The sequence below is a fragment of the Leuciscus leuciscus genome, assembly GCF_965113295.1.
Source record: "Leuciscus leuciscus genome assembly, chromosome: 6".
Lineage (NCBI taxonomy): Eukaryota > Metazoa > Chordata > Actinopteri > Cypriniformes > Leuciscidae > Leuciscus > Leuciscus leuciscus.
The window spans coordinates 19,598,936-19,615,338 of record NC_138730.1 but is presented as its reverse complement, the minus strand read 5'-3'; the positions used below and the strand labels follow the sequence as shown (position 1 = coordinate 19,615,338).

The 16,403-nt window shown below is 37.4% G+C and overlaps 1 protein-coding gene across 1 annotated transcript in view; it reads right to left on the bottom strand.

Annotated features, from left to right (window-relative positions):
- Window positions 1-6: 6 nt before the first annotated feature.
- Window positions 7-16,403, bottom strand: part of bcl2b (BCL2 apoptosis regulator b) — a 42,112-nt gene continuing 25,715 nt past the window's right edge. The window contains exon 2 of the mRNA XM_082173844.1: window positions 7-217. Coding sequence (XP_082029970.1) covers window positions 80-217 — 138 coding nt within the window. The 3' untranslated portion in view covers window positions 7-79. The remainder of the gene's footprint in view (window positions 218-16,403) is intronic.

Below are 16,403 nucleotides of genomic sequence, written 5' to 3'. Positions count from 1 at the left end.
TGGATGTCTTCTGGGGAAAGCAGAGGAGGGGGTTGACTGAAGGGAGTAAGGGCAAGCGAGTAAAGGAGGGGAAGGTTCCTCATTTCTGGGCAAGGTAGGCTCCTATGGTCAAGCCAACGGCCCCGAGAGCGGCTAGACCGAAGACGGTTACTATTGACGACCACGAGCTGCGAAACACTGATTCCCTCTGCCTGCTGTAGAGCTCCACAAATGCCTCCTGGTGAGAGAGAGAGAGAGAGAGAGAGAGAGAGAGAGAGAAAGAGAGAGAGAAAGAAATGTCATTAAACCATAGCATTCCATTGAACATATAGGATCATTTTTTCATGGTGCTTGCTAATGCATCACTATTATCATTTATTTTACTTCAGAAAATGTAACAGTCTATTCTAGACTTTTAAAATCACATTTTATAAGAATTTACCCAAACCGAATTTACCGAACCTCACAATGTGATTAGATTCTTGAGGTTATTATTCAACCCTCTATTTACTCAAATGTAGTACAACTACTATTAAATGTATGTTTCGATTTTTTATGCCAGGTCCTTACATTTAATCGTGATATGACACTATAGAGTAGGGCTGTTACCAATCAAATTTGTTCAACTAGCCACAGTAATTGCTTGAATAAAAAAATGTATACTTTAAATATCAAACTAAAACCGCCAACATTTAGTTCTACGTACAACATTTTCACACAATTACAAGTATCATGATTACAAGACAGCAAATAATAATAAATAGTCAAATCTTTTGTATATGATCATAAAGTGAGATATGTATGAAGTGCCAGCATTCCCTTCCAATGTTTTGAATATTTGCAACATTCTCTGGCTTGATAGAGTTTATGCAGTACTGTATGTAAAGTTTTAGGGAAGCCTGTTTAAAGTGTTGCACCCTCTGCCCCCTAGTGGTAAGAATGCAGTCTATGCAGTCCATAGGGATAGAGAGATAAACATACTCAATTCAAGAGCTCTAGGTGAATGCGCAGGGCCTTCCAGAGTCTACATTCCATTGCATGTATGCATACATTATATTGTCAAATATAATCTAATACGGTCACTTTACCTCACAAATCTGACCAACATTTAGGACACATTAGTGATTTCCTCACATATGTTAGTCTGGTGTCTCAGACTGTGTAGTGTCTTTAAACACAGAGGAGAGAGGATGTCCGCTAATATGACGACTGTGGGCAACCAGGGCGGACAGAGGAAGAGACATCCCGAACCAGAATCTTTGTGTTTAACAGGATGTCCATACAGCTGAACTGGGGGAGAGTTCCTCCTGTAGTTCCTCTCCAGAGGACGAAACTCAGCGTGTTGGAGACTATTACTACATATCTAGTGTAATTATTCTAAAAGCAGTAGACAAAGTATCATTATTATGGGTTTTATAGACATTTATCAGGTTTTGGCACAAAGGAATATTAGAAAATGTTAAATAAAAAAGTGATTCATACAGGTGTGCCATATGACTTCTGTAGAACAAAACTTTAAAAAAAATGTTCATGCTGCTTATTACTTGTTGCAAACAGCATATAAGCTCCAAAAAGGACAAAAGAGCTTGATTTCTATATGACAAAGCCATGTGAGGAACAGAATATAACTGAAATCTCATTAATGTCAAGATGCGTCAAACCAGATTTTGTCAGTGGAATCAAAGTTTTTGTTCTAGTATGTTTCATCATTTACATGAAAACTGACATAACACATTTGGTCACAAATGTATGCGAATGAGATTTAAGAGGTTATTTGTGAATGATGAGTTCAATTTTGGTCAGACAGCTTCTTAAGACCGAGGGGCCGTTTACACAACGGTTTTCAACTAAAAACTGAAAACGTTTTAAGCGTTTTGGTCGTTCATTTACACGACAGTGGTGTTTTGGGGGTCTGAAAATACAAACTTTTGAAAACAGGTAACAAGTGCAAGTTTTTGAATATGATACCGTTATTGTCTCCATGCAAACTACAAAAATGCGAATTTGTGAAAACTGTGACATCATGTACATGCGTATTACGTGTTCAGTTCAGTCTATAGGCGCGTAGTGTTTCTTTACAAAGTGACATCGCCAACTACTGGCCTGGCAGCAGAATACAGCAGTTGTAGTTGTTTTGACAACGCTGTCGTCTGTACGTAAAAAACGCAAAGGAAAAACTAGTACATCGTTTGTCGTGTAAACGTACCCTTAGAATATAGTTCTGGACAGTTCTTATGATACTTCATTAGTGTTTTGTTTTTTGTAATTTTTGGAGCCGGAGAGTCCTTGCTGTTATTAACTCTCATAGTATGAAAATCAGAGCCAGATCATTCTGTTAAGCTTCTCCTTTTGTATTCCATGGAAGAAAGAAAATCGTGCAGGTTGGAGGTTCATCTTGGTGTGAACTGTCCCTTTAAATTAATATACAGGAAGTATTTCCTTTTATTCAGTCCAAAACACAAGAAAACTATTTCCTCTCATCCTCCCGTCCCTTCCATGTAGTCTGTGAGAGACACAACACGGCTCAGAATAAAACTCTGACTTCCTTACATTTAAACTGCTCAATCAAGCCTCGCGGATGGATAACATTTTTGTGTATCTCTATTAACCTTCTATGTGAGCCAAAACCACAAAGGAAAATCATCATCTCATCAAGTTCTTATTTAACAGGCATGCAAGCCAGGCTGTTTTTGTGTTGTACTCCCTTGTCTCTTTGTGTACTCCCCTGATGAGACCAAGGCACATTTCAGGTATTAATTAGTAAACAGCGCATGCCACCCTCCGCGCAAACAGTGTTTTATGAGGTTTTTTTTTCAAGCTGCCCTCGTTAAACTTCACACTGAAAACAATGTGAAGGGAGTCACTGCAGTGACAGCTCGTTGAGTGTGCCTTTGCGTAAAAACCTTTTTATATGTTCGCCCACACATACATTCCAATCCAAAACCACCTATTGTACGATATGCCCACAATCGATGGAAAGTCCCTCTGAGAGAACAGCAGGAAACGTTACTTTGGAGAAGTAAACGATATTTTCCAAAGGTTGTCCAAATGGTGGAGACAGTTCAATGTTAAGAGGCCACAAAATCCTGGAAGCTTGTTTTCATATGACAACAGATCTTAAGAGTTCTAGAAGTGCTCGGGGTCACGTGAGTGAAAATACAAGCAGGAGTAATGGAAGACACTTCACTGATCCATAGAAACCTAAAGGCATCACTAATCTAAAGAAAGAGCTTTACATGGATAGAATTTATGGCTACATATCAGTATTTATTATTGTTAAATAAAAACTGTAAAAAATCATTTTCAGCAATTGAAATAAGGCAGAAATAAAATATAAATATTAGATGAAAAACTTAAACTTTAAATATGAAATGTTTGAAATGTAACTGAAATTGAATGAAAATAAATGTAAGGTATATACTGTAGGATTGAAGGCCTACAGTATATACCTTTAATTTATTTTTATTCAATTTCAGTTGAATATAAATATATATAAATATTTTATATATATTTTATATTTATTTTATATATATATTATATATATTCAACAACAACAAAATATATATATATATACTGAAGTACAACAAATTTGTATAAATGTAATAATATATATACACGCACATATATTATGTAAACACAATCTTTTATGTTGGAACGTGATTCATCGATTTTACAGCAGTTATTTAACTGAACATTTCCAGTGTGACTAATCAATGTATTAAATGCATCGAAAATGCAATATCTGCCTTCATTTTCAACATATTTTTCTTAGCTCAAAATTGTATTATAACTGCAAAATACAGATGATAACTGGACACTCTCGCTAAACTAAACATGATCAGGTCATGTACAGTACAAATGAAGGGAGGTCATGTGACAGCACATGATGATGTTCTATTTCGCTTTCTGTTTTTGAAATATAGTATAAGTTTTGTGGATTTTAATTTCAGAAAATAATATGCTTGTATACATGTTCACATAACAATCTATGCGTCACTGCAGAATAGAGCATTTCTAAATGATTTTGAGAGCTTTCTTGACTCCATGAGTGTGTTGGAAATCACGAGATCTGTGGATGATGGGGAGAGAGTCAGGTGGGGATCATGGGACAGGAGTGCAGGAACAAGCGTCACACTTTCATCATTCACTCAGTCAGGCCTTAATACACTCACACACACACATCACATGTGACTTCTCTTCTGGAGTGTAGCGTATATTTTCCATTACCCTCATGTTGATAGATAAATACACTTCCAGAAACTGATGGCTGTCACAAAATATTCCAACGACACTTTGGGATTTTTGCAACACTTTCACCCAGTCATTTAAAAAAGGTGCAGTACTACTTCACAAGAATCTCTTCCCTGTATGTTTCTTGCTTTATACTTTTATTCATGAGTGTTATCAATTCAAGGTTGTTACAGTATAGAATACCTAAGTAATATCCTGGTAATTTACATGAATTGACATACAGATGATACTCTGGACACTCTTGCCAAATTAAACATGATCAGGTCATGTACAAACGAAGGGGGGTCATGTGACAGCACATGATGTTCTATTTTGCTTACTATTTTTAGGCAGTGTACAGAATTGCACATTTTTATTCAGAAAGTAATATGTTAGTGCGGCTGATTTAAATAAATGTGAATGCTGCCATCTGAACCCTGGTGCGCACCAAACAAGTGGACCAAGACCCCTAAAAAGACGGGTCTCTGTCCGCTTTCAAACTAACTCTGGTGCGGTTTAAAAGAAATATGAATGTAACATGGACCAAAGACATCTAAATGAACCAAAGAGAAGACATGATGTCACAAGATGCGACCCTAAATAGGACAAAATGTTCAAGCATACCTGGTAAGCATTAATAGACGTTACAGAAAGTGGCTTTAAAAGTCAATATTGTTTATGCTACATTTACATTTTATATTTTGCATTTCATGCAGTACAGTAAAGTTCTTCGACATTGGACATGAAGGAACAGAAAAGCCCAATGCACAAGATTTTCTGGAATTTCACTGTATGTCGTAACATAGTCCAAAAGTGAAAATGAAACAAATTGAACACCGGAGAAACATTTGCAGCGTTGGTTGCCGTCAACTATGACACACTATACGAGATAAAACGATCGATTTCGTCGCTTACGAATCCCAGGCACCCTACGTCACACGGATTGTGCCAAAATCGGGCTAAAATCGCGGCACACAGCGTTTGTTCATCTTTTTAAACACAAAATAATAAAAAAAATTTTTTTTTTTTGCATAAGTCATCTCCTCATGATGCTGACCACCTCTGGTAAAATCGCCCACATCCTCAGTTGAACAGATCATGCAAATCTACCCCTGTAGTAGAATGGCCTATGTCAAGAGTGTGGCTTAGGTCGTTTTATTTTGCCTAAGTCAAAAGACAATGAGACTTGGCAATTTTACAAGCTTTTCAAGACGTCAGCTGCATCAAGAAGAAAGAAGATCTACTCAACCTCTGAAAGGCGATCATCGATATATTGTGTTTTCTGAGAAACCTGAAAAAATAACTTGGCCAATACTTTAGAAAGGTGACGAAATGATAAAAAAAGAAATTAATAAAAAACGTTGACACTTCAAAAAATCCATAAAGTCATCATAAAATTAATCCATGTGAATGGAGCTGGTCAAACAACGAGCTCTCTGTATGCGTGCTGATCAATGTTTAAATCCAGTCTAATAAAAGCCTTATTTAAATCCATTCATGATCGTCTAAGACTTGGATTAAACGGTCTTGATTCATATGGATTACATTTACCATCTCTTTATGAACTTCTTGAAGTGTAATAAGTTTTGGTGTAATGTATTATAATGTATAGAGGGACATAAATCCCTCATGTTTCATTAAAAATATCAGATTTTTGGGTGAACCATTAAGATTACCCTTAAAGGACAAGTTCGGTATTTTACACTTAAAGCCCTGTTTACAGATCGTATCTGATGAAATAGAACGGTTAAGATTAAAATTTGGACACATGCTCCTGTCCCGAGAATTTTAGGTTTATTTCGCTTTTGTGGACCTATTTTGCCAAACGCGTCACACCCGTGATTCTTCCGTTGAGAGCTTGGATAATAGACACTCCAGCCCAGTTGGTGGCGATAATGCACCTTTGCCAATTGCAAGCAAACCACGGGCATTTCATTGAATACACAGAAGAAGCAGAAGAAGAAGCGGCGGAGTAATATCGTAAAGGTGCTGCGGTCTCACAGCACGTCCTATTAAGTCAATGGAGTTGGACAAAAACTACGATAAAACCTGTTGGAATGCATCTTTTTCAGCGATTTTTGATGGAACATATCAGTGAACACCCCCTGACCACTCGGTGAGTTTCACGTCTTTGTAAACGAAAGTTTAATGTGTTTTTAGGACGGAATCTTCCAGTGCATATAGACAACCATTGTGGGGGTGGTGGGGGGAAGCGAAATAAACCTAAAATTCTCGGGACAGCAGCATGTGTCCAAATTTTAATCTTAACCGTTCTATTTCATCAGATACGATCTGTAAACAGGGCTTTAAGTGTAAAATACCGAACTTGTCCTTTAAAGATTTGTCCTCACAGAAATGACTGCAATAGCCATCTGATATCATCAATGTCCATTTATTTATTTATTTTAACTGAAAGACTGTTATTCAAGATGATGATTTTTGTCCTTATGATCTTAATTGTTATGAACAGAAAATGCAATTGCTTGTTTTACGTACATTTTTTTTTTTTTTTTTTTTGCATTAAAAAATGTGGGTCACTTTCATCTTCTTTTCTTTATAATAGATTTTGGGATGTCCTCTACATGTTTTAGGTCAAAGAAGTAATTGGCTAAATGAATTATTCTTCGTTATCCCATTTTGAAGCTGATCTTCCCCATCTTGTGATGTGATTCACTGGAGTGAAGGAGTAATGCTTTCATCAGCAGAAGTGGTTCTTAAGGTCAGTAGGACTGCACAGAGGCTTAAGACTCCCTCTCCACACTCTTCTTTCAGTGCATGCCCTATGAAATCGGGAACATTTTGGTGGAAATCTTCTTCAGCCTCCTGCCATGGAAAACCCAGACTAATGAAAACTCCCTGAAGGCTCCCACAGGAGAGTGATGGGGGAGTCATTGTCCTTATGTCGCCGTTCTGCGGCTACAAACCCACATTATTTGCTAGACTTGTGTTTTATTTTTCTCATGAACAGAAAACTAAGGGATGTGAGGCCGGTTCTCTAGAAACAAAACCTTCCCTGTCATCGCGTCAAAAATGTTTTCCAAAAAACAATATAATTCTGGTATTTATCAAATTAGAGCAATGTGTCACTATTCTACAGTAAGAGGTCATCCTGATTTAAAACACATTAAAACAGACGGAGTGCAGCCTTTCCTTGAGAACATATGCTGAAATGATTTGCCATTTACACCATCTGGCCAAATTAGCTAAGTAAAAATACACAGTATGGTATATTTCAGATACTGTACTGTAAATTAGAGAGCAAAAAAATTGACACAATCTTGCTTTTTCATAATTTCATTGTGTCTACACCACTTCTTTATCCTTATAGAGAGCAATGTGAAATATTATTTAGTTAATTATTATTAACTCCTGAACTCTCTTTGACCCTCTGAGAACGGGGCAGGTTTTTACATGAGTTCGGAGATATTAGCGAGAGTTTGAGATGGTACATATAAAGAACCAACAGCCAAATAATCTGTCAAATCCTGCAGATAAATGGCCCTGATGCGGTGGAGATCTAAAGCAGGAGTACACAACAATCTTTGAACTCAACCAATGGTTTTAAAATAAGTAATGTAAATAGACTCAACAGTGCACGCCTCTAGACATAACACAGTTGACAAAGCAGGTGGTGATAAGGTGTGCCCTAATCCTAAATCATCTTCACATGTTAAGGCAATGTACTTTTCAGCTTACACAGGCACGGCACAAAAAAGCGACAAGCGATATATCACATCTTTTGTGATTTCATGCTAATCTGAGTTTTGTCCTGCATCATGGAACACGAAAGAAAAAAGCTTGAGAGGGAAGTGTCAGGACCAAACAACATGGCAGCCATGTTGAAATCCAAGCAGAAGGAATGATTGCTTCAGAGGTTCCCATCAAACAAACAGTAGGCTCCAATGGACAGGTAATATCGCAATATACTTTACTCTGTATCTCAGCATCATCCATTGTATGACAGTAACAGTGGCTCCTTCGGATTGGAAAGATGTTCAAGTCATCATGAAATGGAAATTCACCCATCTATTTTTTCAGATTTGTCTCCATCCAATCAACAACCAATTGATTGAACCAAGAATACGCCCTAAAAAAATGTCTTTCCGACAATCCATTTCACTCTGATGTATGTCACAAAACAGAAGAAAAGATCTGTTTCACAAATTGCCCACAACTAGAAAGACGTATTTTCAGTATAAACATGACCAAATACTAAGAAATATCTTGATTTTAAGTTGTTTTCACTTATTTTAATGCTTGTTTTGTCTTGTTTTAAATCATTTTAAGTCATCTTGAGGCCCCCTTGGAAGTTTGTTTGCCCTCTGGTTGAGAACCACTGATCTAGAGAATATTTTGCTTGACAGAAGTTTGTGCAATTATCAATATTTTTGGTCCATTTTCCTGAAAGAGAATGTGTATATGCTAACTTTGTCACCTTGGATAATCTCAAAGCAAACACACATGGACTAAAATCCAAAAATGCCAATTCTGATTTCATGAAAGTACCCTGCAAATCTTGAAACCTCCCACCGTGAAGCCTATTTGTGTCAAGTTGTTCTACAAGGCAAATTTTAATTGCTGCTTTTTAATTGTCAAATATGCCCTAATTGGCCACGTCTATTGCTTTGGGCAGTATTTCTCTTTCAGTGAGGATAGAAAAATTACTTTACTAATTTGAAGCCTGTCGCATCGCGCCTGGTTAGGACACAGTGTTGGGCAATTTGTGGACTAGTTCCACAGAGAAAGAGAAACAGCCAACTTGCTTCACGCAATAAGGTCAGCAAGCCTCAGTCTCAGGGGTGTTTGTCCACTGACCTGGCTGAGTGGCAAACTGATGACAGAGGACTTAAATTCTGCCTTGGCTACCAAGATAGCCAGGCATGTCAGCAAACTGGTAGTGAAGGACATTGGATAAACTCAAAAGGTGGTGGTGGGGGGGGTGGCTGTGTCTATTGATTCGACATGGCTACAGAGAAAAAAAATGAGCGACAGTGCTCCTGCCTTACAGTTAATTAAACATGACAAGCATACCACAGTAATCGCAGCTGCCATATCACATGCACCTGCATATTCTTCTGCAGAACGAGGAGGTCTCAAAGAATAAACGAGATTGCATGTCCCGTTTTAAATCAACCCAAAGCATTGGACTTGAAGTTTTAGTCTAGGTACTGTAGGGTAGCACACAATATTGCCCTGTGTTATCATATTTCATCTGTTTGACGCTCTGTGCATCCTGCATACATTGTCATTTCATTGTGTTTTCCTGTGGCTGGCAGGTTTCCAGAAGAACACTGTTAGTATTCATGGGAAAACACCTGAGGCACCTGAGAGCAGAGCTGACTTGGCATAAGAGATCAAGCCGCATGCAGTCTCCTAAATTATCTGCAATCGGACCTGTTCCTCCACATAAATATTCAAATAAGTGTCAGCGCTAGTGTGTGCACATACACAGAATGTCTCATTGGGGCATTCATGCTTCACTGAGAAAAAAAAGAAGTGATTTTTAATAGATTGTGGGAAAGCATTTTGCCAGAAATTTTCACAATAGACATTTCTCATCCAAACTAGCTGCATGTAAATCAAATTTTGGGGACTGAGCATTGAGTGACGGTCTTTTTAATTTTGGATGGGAAGCCAGCAAGGAAGAAAGACAAAGGACAATGAACAATGGAAACCAGAGTGACGTTATAATTGAATATCATACCCTGCTTATATCCTAAGAACATCAATCCAATATGACCTTCGCTGAAACAATGATCTAATTCTTGAGAAGGCTATTGTCAGAAAAAGATTAATTTAGATCAAACTTGATGGACCTCCTGAAGCGAGTAGAGGAGTTTTTAAGGGGATTTAGCCATTGGTGCTAAGGTATCTTTTTATCCACGAAGAGAACAAGTCATGCTATGAACAGAAAGCATGCACTTAGCACTTAATGGACAAATGTCTGTGCCACTGTTTTTTTTTATCATTTAACCAACATAGCAAGATTCTCTTAAAACTGTTGAAATGTACTATGTACCATGTAAATGAAATTGCAACAAATTATCAATTGCCTTCTAACACGTTTCAAAATTAAATTGAACCACAATAATTTGCATGAACCAGACACAAGCTAGTCTCAGCCTCAGTAGCTCATCAATTGCCGGACAGCAACACAACTTTAAGGAATTAAGACGTGTAGGTATTTGATCAATTAACCAGGACCTAAAATCTATATTCTGCTTTGATTTCAAGCATTCACTTAGACTCCTGCACCCAATTTCTTCCATACAGATCTATTATTGTGGTATAATCTATTCGTAATAAAACCACCCCGAATGGTAGAGAAAAATGAGTAGTTGTTTGATCGGTGTACTCGTCGGTCAGTTGGTTTCTTCCTGTCTTGTGGCGGTTCTTGGCCATAATAGCCTGCGATGAGGACCAGACTTTGTGCCGCAGGTCAAAAGTCTGGCTAAACGATCGTAACTGTTTTAAAACAGTGTCCACCTGGGACTAAAACTTGCAGGCGGGGCAACCAAGAAGAACTTCTGCTGACACAGCCTGGAGCCAAAAATCATTGGGCCATCTCTGAACAGCAGAAAATCAGATAACAATAGAGCTGCACAGCAAGCCATATCAATCCCACACCATGTTCATTGTGTGAAAAGTAACTGATATTTATATTTACACAACTCACATGTGCTTCATGACCATTTTGAATACTTTTAATAAAAACTTAGGAAATGCACAATTACGAAGGCAGACATTGTTGTGTGAAAAAAGCCTTCAACCGCTCCACCTTGAACAGTGATGACGGAGGTTAATGCATTGTTAGCGGTGGTCTGTGTGTGGGTGTGCTGCCCTTTCCCTGAGGAGAAGAGAAGAAAGCAGCCACCCCTGCTATAAATAAACAGGCCAGGCCTGGCAACTAATCTAATAAAAATGTCCTTATTGTATCTGCCAAGAGCCGGGCAGTCCGAAAGGGCAGGCGTGGTGCATGTGGAGGGCGCAGATATTGGCAAAAGATCGCTGAGTCATCACCTGGTGGAAGGGCGTATGGAGTTGGATGCCGATCTATCCTCTTTCTACAGGCACTAAGCAATAATCAAGCTAATCAGTGTTGAGCCGACAATTCATAATGACAAAGGCATCTATCTTCATTCAGTTGCTCGAAGGCTGCAGTGAAGTGAAATTACAGTGCCATTAAACAGAATTGCAAAAATAATGAATCTTTTTTCCTAACAGTCACCCACCTATCATTAGTCAGACCAACAGGTAGTCCTGCCACAAAAACTGTTTGAGCATCTCCACCAGCTCAACTGAATAATTTAACTGTGGCAAAAATAAGTGTCTGCATCCATGAGCTCACTAACTAGTGAGAGGATGCATGAAGTAAGTTGCTTATCAGCCGAACACTGGATCAATTCAAATTAGAGAGTCTTCCAGGACCAGGGGCCAGATTCATGTTTCTTAAAGTCCCCCTGTGGTGAAAATAAAGCTTTTAATGTTGTTTTATGTCTATGTGGTGTTTTTAATATGCTTTAATACAAACCATGTGCAAATTCATAAGTCAACACCATATGCACAATAGAATAGTATTTTCTCTTTAAAACTGCAGTGAACCAAAGACACGGTCTTAAAAACACGGTTTGAAATCGCTGTTGTTTCTGAGTTACAAATTACCTTGTAACCAATCAGGTCAACGTGATCGTCAACGAGTGGATCTCCGAGATGGTGTGAGTGAGTGGAGGTGGGGCTAATTTGCTTATTCATAGAACAGCGTATACTAAATGAGTCAAGGGTGTAGAGCTAAATTCAATCAAGGCATGAAGAAAAATTTTCATGGAAAAAACGTTTAAATGTGTCGTTTTGGTGATCAGTTTTGAGGGATAAAATTATTGATTTTAAGATAAATTACACGTTTGTAAGAATGCCCATAAGTGCAAACATTGAAAAATTCTTAAGAAGATATTTTCTTGAGAACACTTTTTTTTTTTTTACGAATGTGACAGGCATTAGTAATGTTATCTGATTGTATGGCAGTATTGCAGAAGACTTGATCAACTCAATGAAAAACACCTCAAAGGCTGTCTTTTTTCACATTTTTAAGAATTTTTTTTGGGAAAACAAAATATTCTTAACTTTATTCTTAAGTTAGAAAATAAGAAGAAAATAGCAGTTAAGATGAATTTCATTATAAAGAATGTTTTGTGAATCTGGCCACAGAATTAATTACTGGTCAAACCATTGAGTTTTGTGTCGCTGAGTTTTGGTTAAAACTGTTAAACTTTTAGTTAAACTAACCTTAAACGTTTGGTTCATTTGATTAGCATAAAAGCCTCCTTCTAAAAAGAGTTGTGCATCAAGGAACCCCCTCAAATCCTCTGGGGTTTGGTTCAAGCAAACTGAATCAAGGGTCGTGATTGATGCGGACCTAATTGGTTCAAATTCAGTTCAAACCTTCCATGTGTGAAAATGACATAACTGTGGATGCTTCATATCCTGTGACCATAACCGTTACACTAAAAGATCAAACCAAAACATCAAAGACTTTTAGTGTGAGGATCTTTTGTTTCATCTATCAAGAGCATCATTTCAGCTTGCATGACATTTAAGCAGGCTCAGATGCTAATGTACAACTATGGTGCATATAATGATGTACATCTACCTGAAAGTCTTCAGGTCTACACATATCAATCAATGAACTATACTTCACACAAGGAGATCCAAACAGTAACCAGTTTATTCAATGAATATAGACATGGCTTTACTAATATGAACCTACTATGTACCTCTTCACAGTGTGCCCTTACTTTTGAACAGCAACATTAAGTGAGGGAGAGGAAAAATTCTTCACTTATACGCTTAAATGCTTCCAGAATTGACACTGAGATAACGTCACATTAACCATGAGAAATATAACATACTCCTGCGGCCTGCTGGGTCCTGAAGGACAAACAGGTTCAGTGGAGGAGTTTATTTACTGAAACCAAAGTACTAGGACTCTACAGATTGACCATTTCAGGCACATTTGCAACTTAAAATTATTGCGAGTGACTGCGGAAAATATTTAGGGCACATGGGGTAGTTGAATAGTTGAATAGTTGTATCTACACTGTGCAACAGTTATGTTTCGCATTGTGACTTCATGCCTTCAATAAACAAAGCAATTACAGAAAAGTTTAGTGCAACGGAATATACTTCAAAGATTAAACATTGTGTTTTTGTGTATTTATGTTTACAAGGCGAAACCTCAGTTAATATGAGCTGCTGTTTCTTAGTAGCCTGTGAAATTAAATTTGGATTATCAGAAGCAGGGTCGGAAATTAACTTGGTTTGGGGCAAAAATGCCACCAAAATTAATAAATATTGTTCCAAAAATTAAGTTATGCCTTGTATGAGTTGTTTTTGATGTGTACAACATGATATAATTAAGCATATATCACATGAGCAAGAGTGTTGTTTTCCCCAAATATGAATATGATATTGATTGTATACAACAGTTCAATAAACAAAAAGTTAATATTAAGTGACATTTTAGACACAATATTTTCTGTTTTTGCTCTATTTCGCCAACGAAACTAGTTCCAAACAAAGCCGCACCTGAGCCACTGCGCAAACATAGCAATGTTTTTTTATGCGTTTTGAATAAATCTGGTGAGTCAATGATTCAATGAACAATTCATAAAGACAGTTGGTGTGTTCGACTTGAAGAGGCGCTGTGCAGACCGATCGGTGTATGACATCAAAGTACAGTGAGGCCAATTCGGAAGTAATCGGAGCCGTCTGCTCCTCTAATCGCTCTCGTGGTACTTTGATGTCATACACCGGTCGGTCTGCGAACACACCTAGTCACTTGCTTTGTTCCTGAATGAATCAGCTGTTTTTAACAAATCTATTGAATGAATGATTCAGTGACAATGTAATAATTTAATATTTCTGTATAAAAAAAATTATATTTAAAACATTAATATCATAACATTGTTAATATGAATGTAAATGCATTCATGTCTCCTCTGAGACGCATTAATCTGTAAATATAATAAATGGCACAGCTTCTGTGCCACATCTGCAGTGCAAAGATGGATTTTGTTGATACTGATTTCATATCATTGGCAATAGACTGATTGTGTCGTATTATTCTAACTGAATTTATTAATTAAGCAATTTAAAATTTAAGAATTTAAAATGAAAGTTTATATAAATTTTATAGGTTAGAAAAGAGAAAGAAAACATGCCCTTAATAAGCTAAAAATGCCCCTGGAAATCATTTTAAGGGGGCAAACATTGCTCCGTAATGGAAAAGTTAATTTCTTAACTTTAAATAATGATCAGAAGGTGCTCCTAATTTTTTAACTCTGCTTCTAAAATGTTTTTATGTAGAAGCACAAGTGCTCCTAAAAAAATGTAAGCATAGAGCCCTAAGTACATTTATACACATTAATTATACATGTTAATCCTATTCTAACAGTATGACAATGAAGAAAAGAGTGTCCCATTGTTTTCAAGGTGACCCTATGATCTCTGTCGGCTTTGAAATTATAAACAGACTGCAAACAATTTTTTGAATATGATGTCTGGGATTTCAGTGAATCCCTATGGCTAAACCTAGAAAAATTGTGGGATTTGAAACTTAGCATGGCCAATATCACTTTCAGGATATTGACAGGGACAACGCTTTCACATACAGAGATCCAGTATGTTCCCATGAAAAAGGCCAATGTTGTGTAACCACACTGTGTTGCCGCTAACTTTTCCATGGTGATGCTAGCATTATACAGATGCCAAGCCAGTAACCAGGGAGATGTCCACTGCAAAGCCAAACGCCTGGTTGCCAAGACAATGATGGCGAGATGACCGCTTGTTGAAACATCTTGAGGTTCAAAGTCCAAGGGTTTAGTGAGGCGTGGTTAGTCTGGGAAATCGAAATACACAGACATAAAAGCTTCTGGATTTATTGGTTTTGGAGAGGAAGCTACTTATTGTTATAATCATATGGACAGCGCGTCTCTGCTTCCTTTCACTGTAGAAAAATGAAGCCAAAATATCCCAGTAACGGTCGTTGCCGATTTCACCGAGTCTGCGCTGTAATGATCCTGAGGTGGAGCCGCGGCATCAAGGCCACGCCCACAATACTGCTCCCACAGACTCAATGTTACACCCCATTTTTATAGCATCAAATAACTAACTAAACCAAACTTATTGGGAAAACGAACACTTGAAGATACGTCTGCATGATGAGAACTACCTAAAATGACAGAAACCATCTATTGAAAAAATTATTTGAAATGTAGTTGGATTTTTTTGTTTGATTACGTAAAGTTTGATTACGTCCCATTTGATTACGTGAAGAGGACAGGGCTAAAGACATATACTGCAGCCAGCCACCAGGGGGCGATCGAAATGCTTTGGCTTCATAACTTGTGTAGCACACTTGGTAATAATACATTATTAATAATAAATAATCAGCACACATAATATGTTAAATTTTGAAGGTTTAAAATTTTGTAAAAAAAATTTTTAACTAAGATTTGTACATTTCCTGGAAAATATATGAGTGGAACTTATGCATGCAAATCTCATCGCGATGCCAAGGTGTTGCTGTTTGGACACAGGCCGAGAACCATGTTGGTGGAAAAGGTGATGCCCCCAACAGAGCTGGAGTACTCATGCTGAGCTGAAGTGCAACATAACAATCTGAAGTTTTATGAAAAACATTTAAAGTTGACAGTTTTCTTTTTTTATGGAATATTGCAGTATTTATTATAAAGGCTTTATCTGTGCACACTTTTTATTTTTATTTTTTTGCAAACCACAACCATCTAATGATCTAATCAATTCCCAGTGAACAAAATCAAATCCCGCCCTTAATTTTTTCTTGTTAGTGAAGCCGTTTCACACAGATATACGTCAAAATAGGGAAGAAAAGACTATCATAACTTTCGTTTCATGCCGACTTTTAAAGCAAAGGTGTGATTTAATCATTTTGTGGAAAAATGACTTCACCTTTGATTCACAGCACTCAAATGAGTCTTATTTAAAGACTCAGTGTTCTCATCCATCATCTTTGTGGTTTGAGTTTTTAATGTAAAAGAAGCCAAACAATACAGAGCATGAAGCCATAATGAATCCATCAAATTAAAAAAATAATGAAACTCCCCCATGCTCCACAAAGCACACCCCATAATCTAGTCTCTTCTGGAGCTCAACCCACT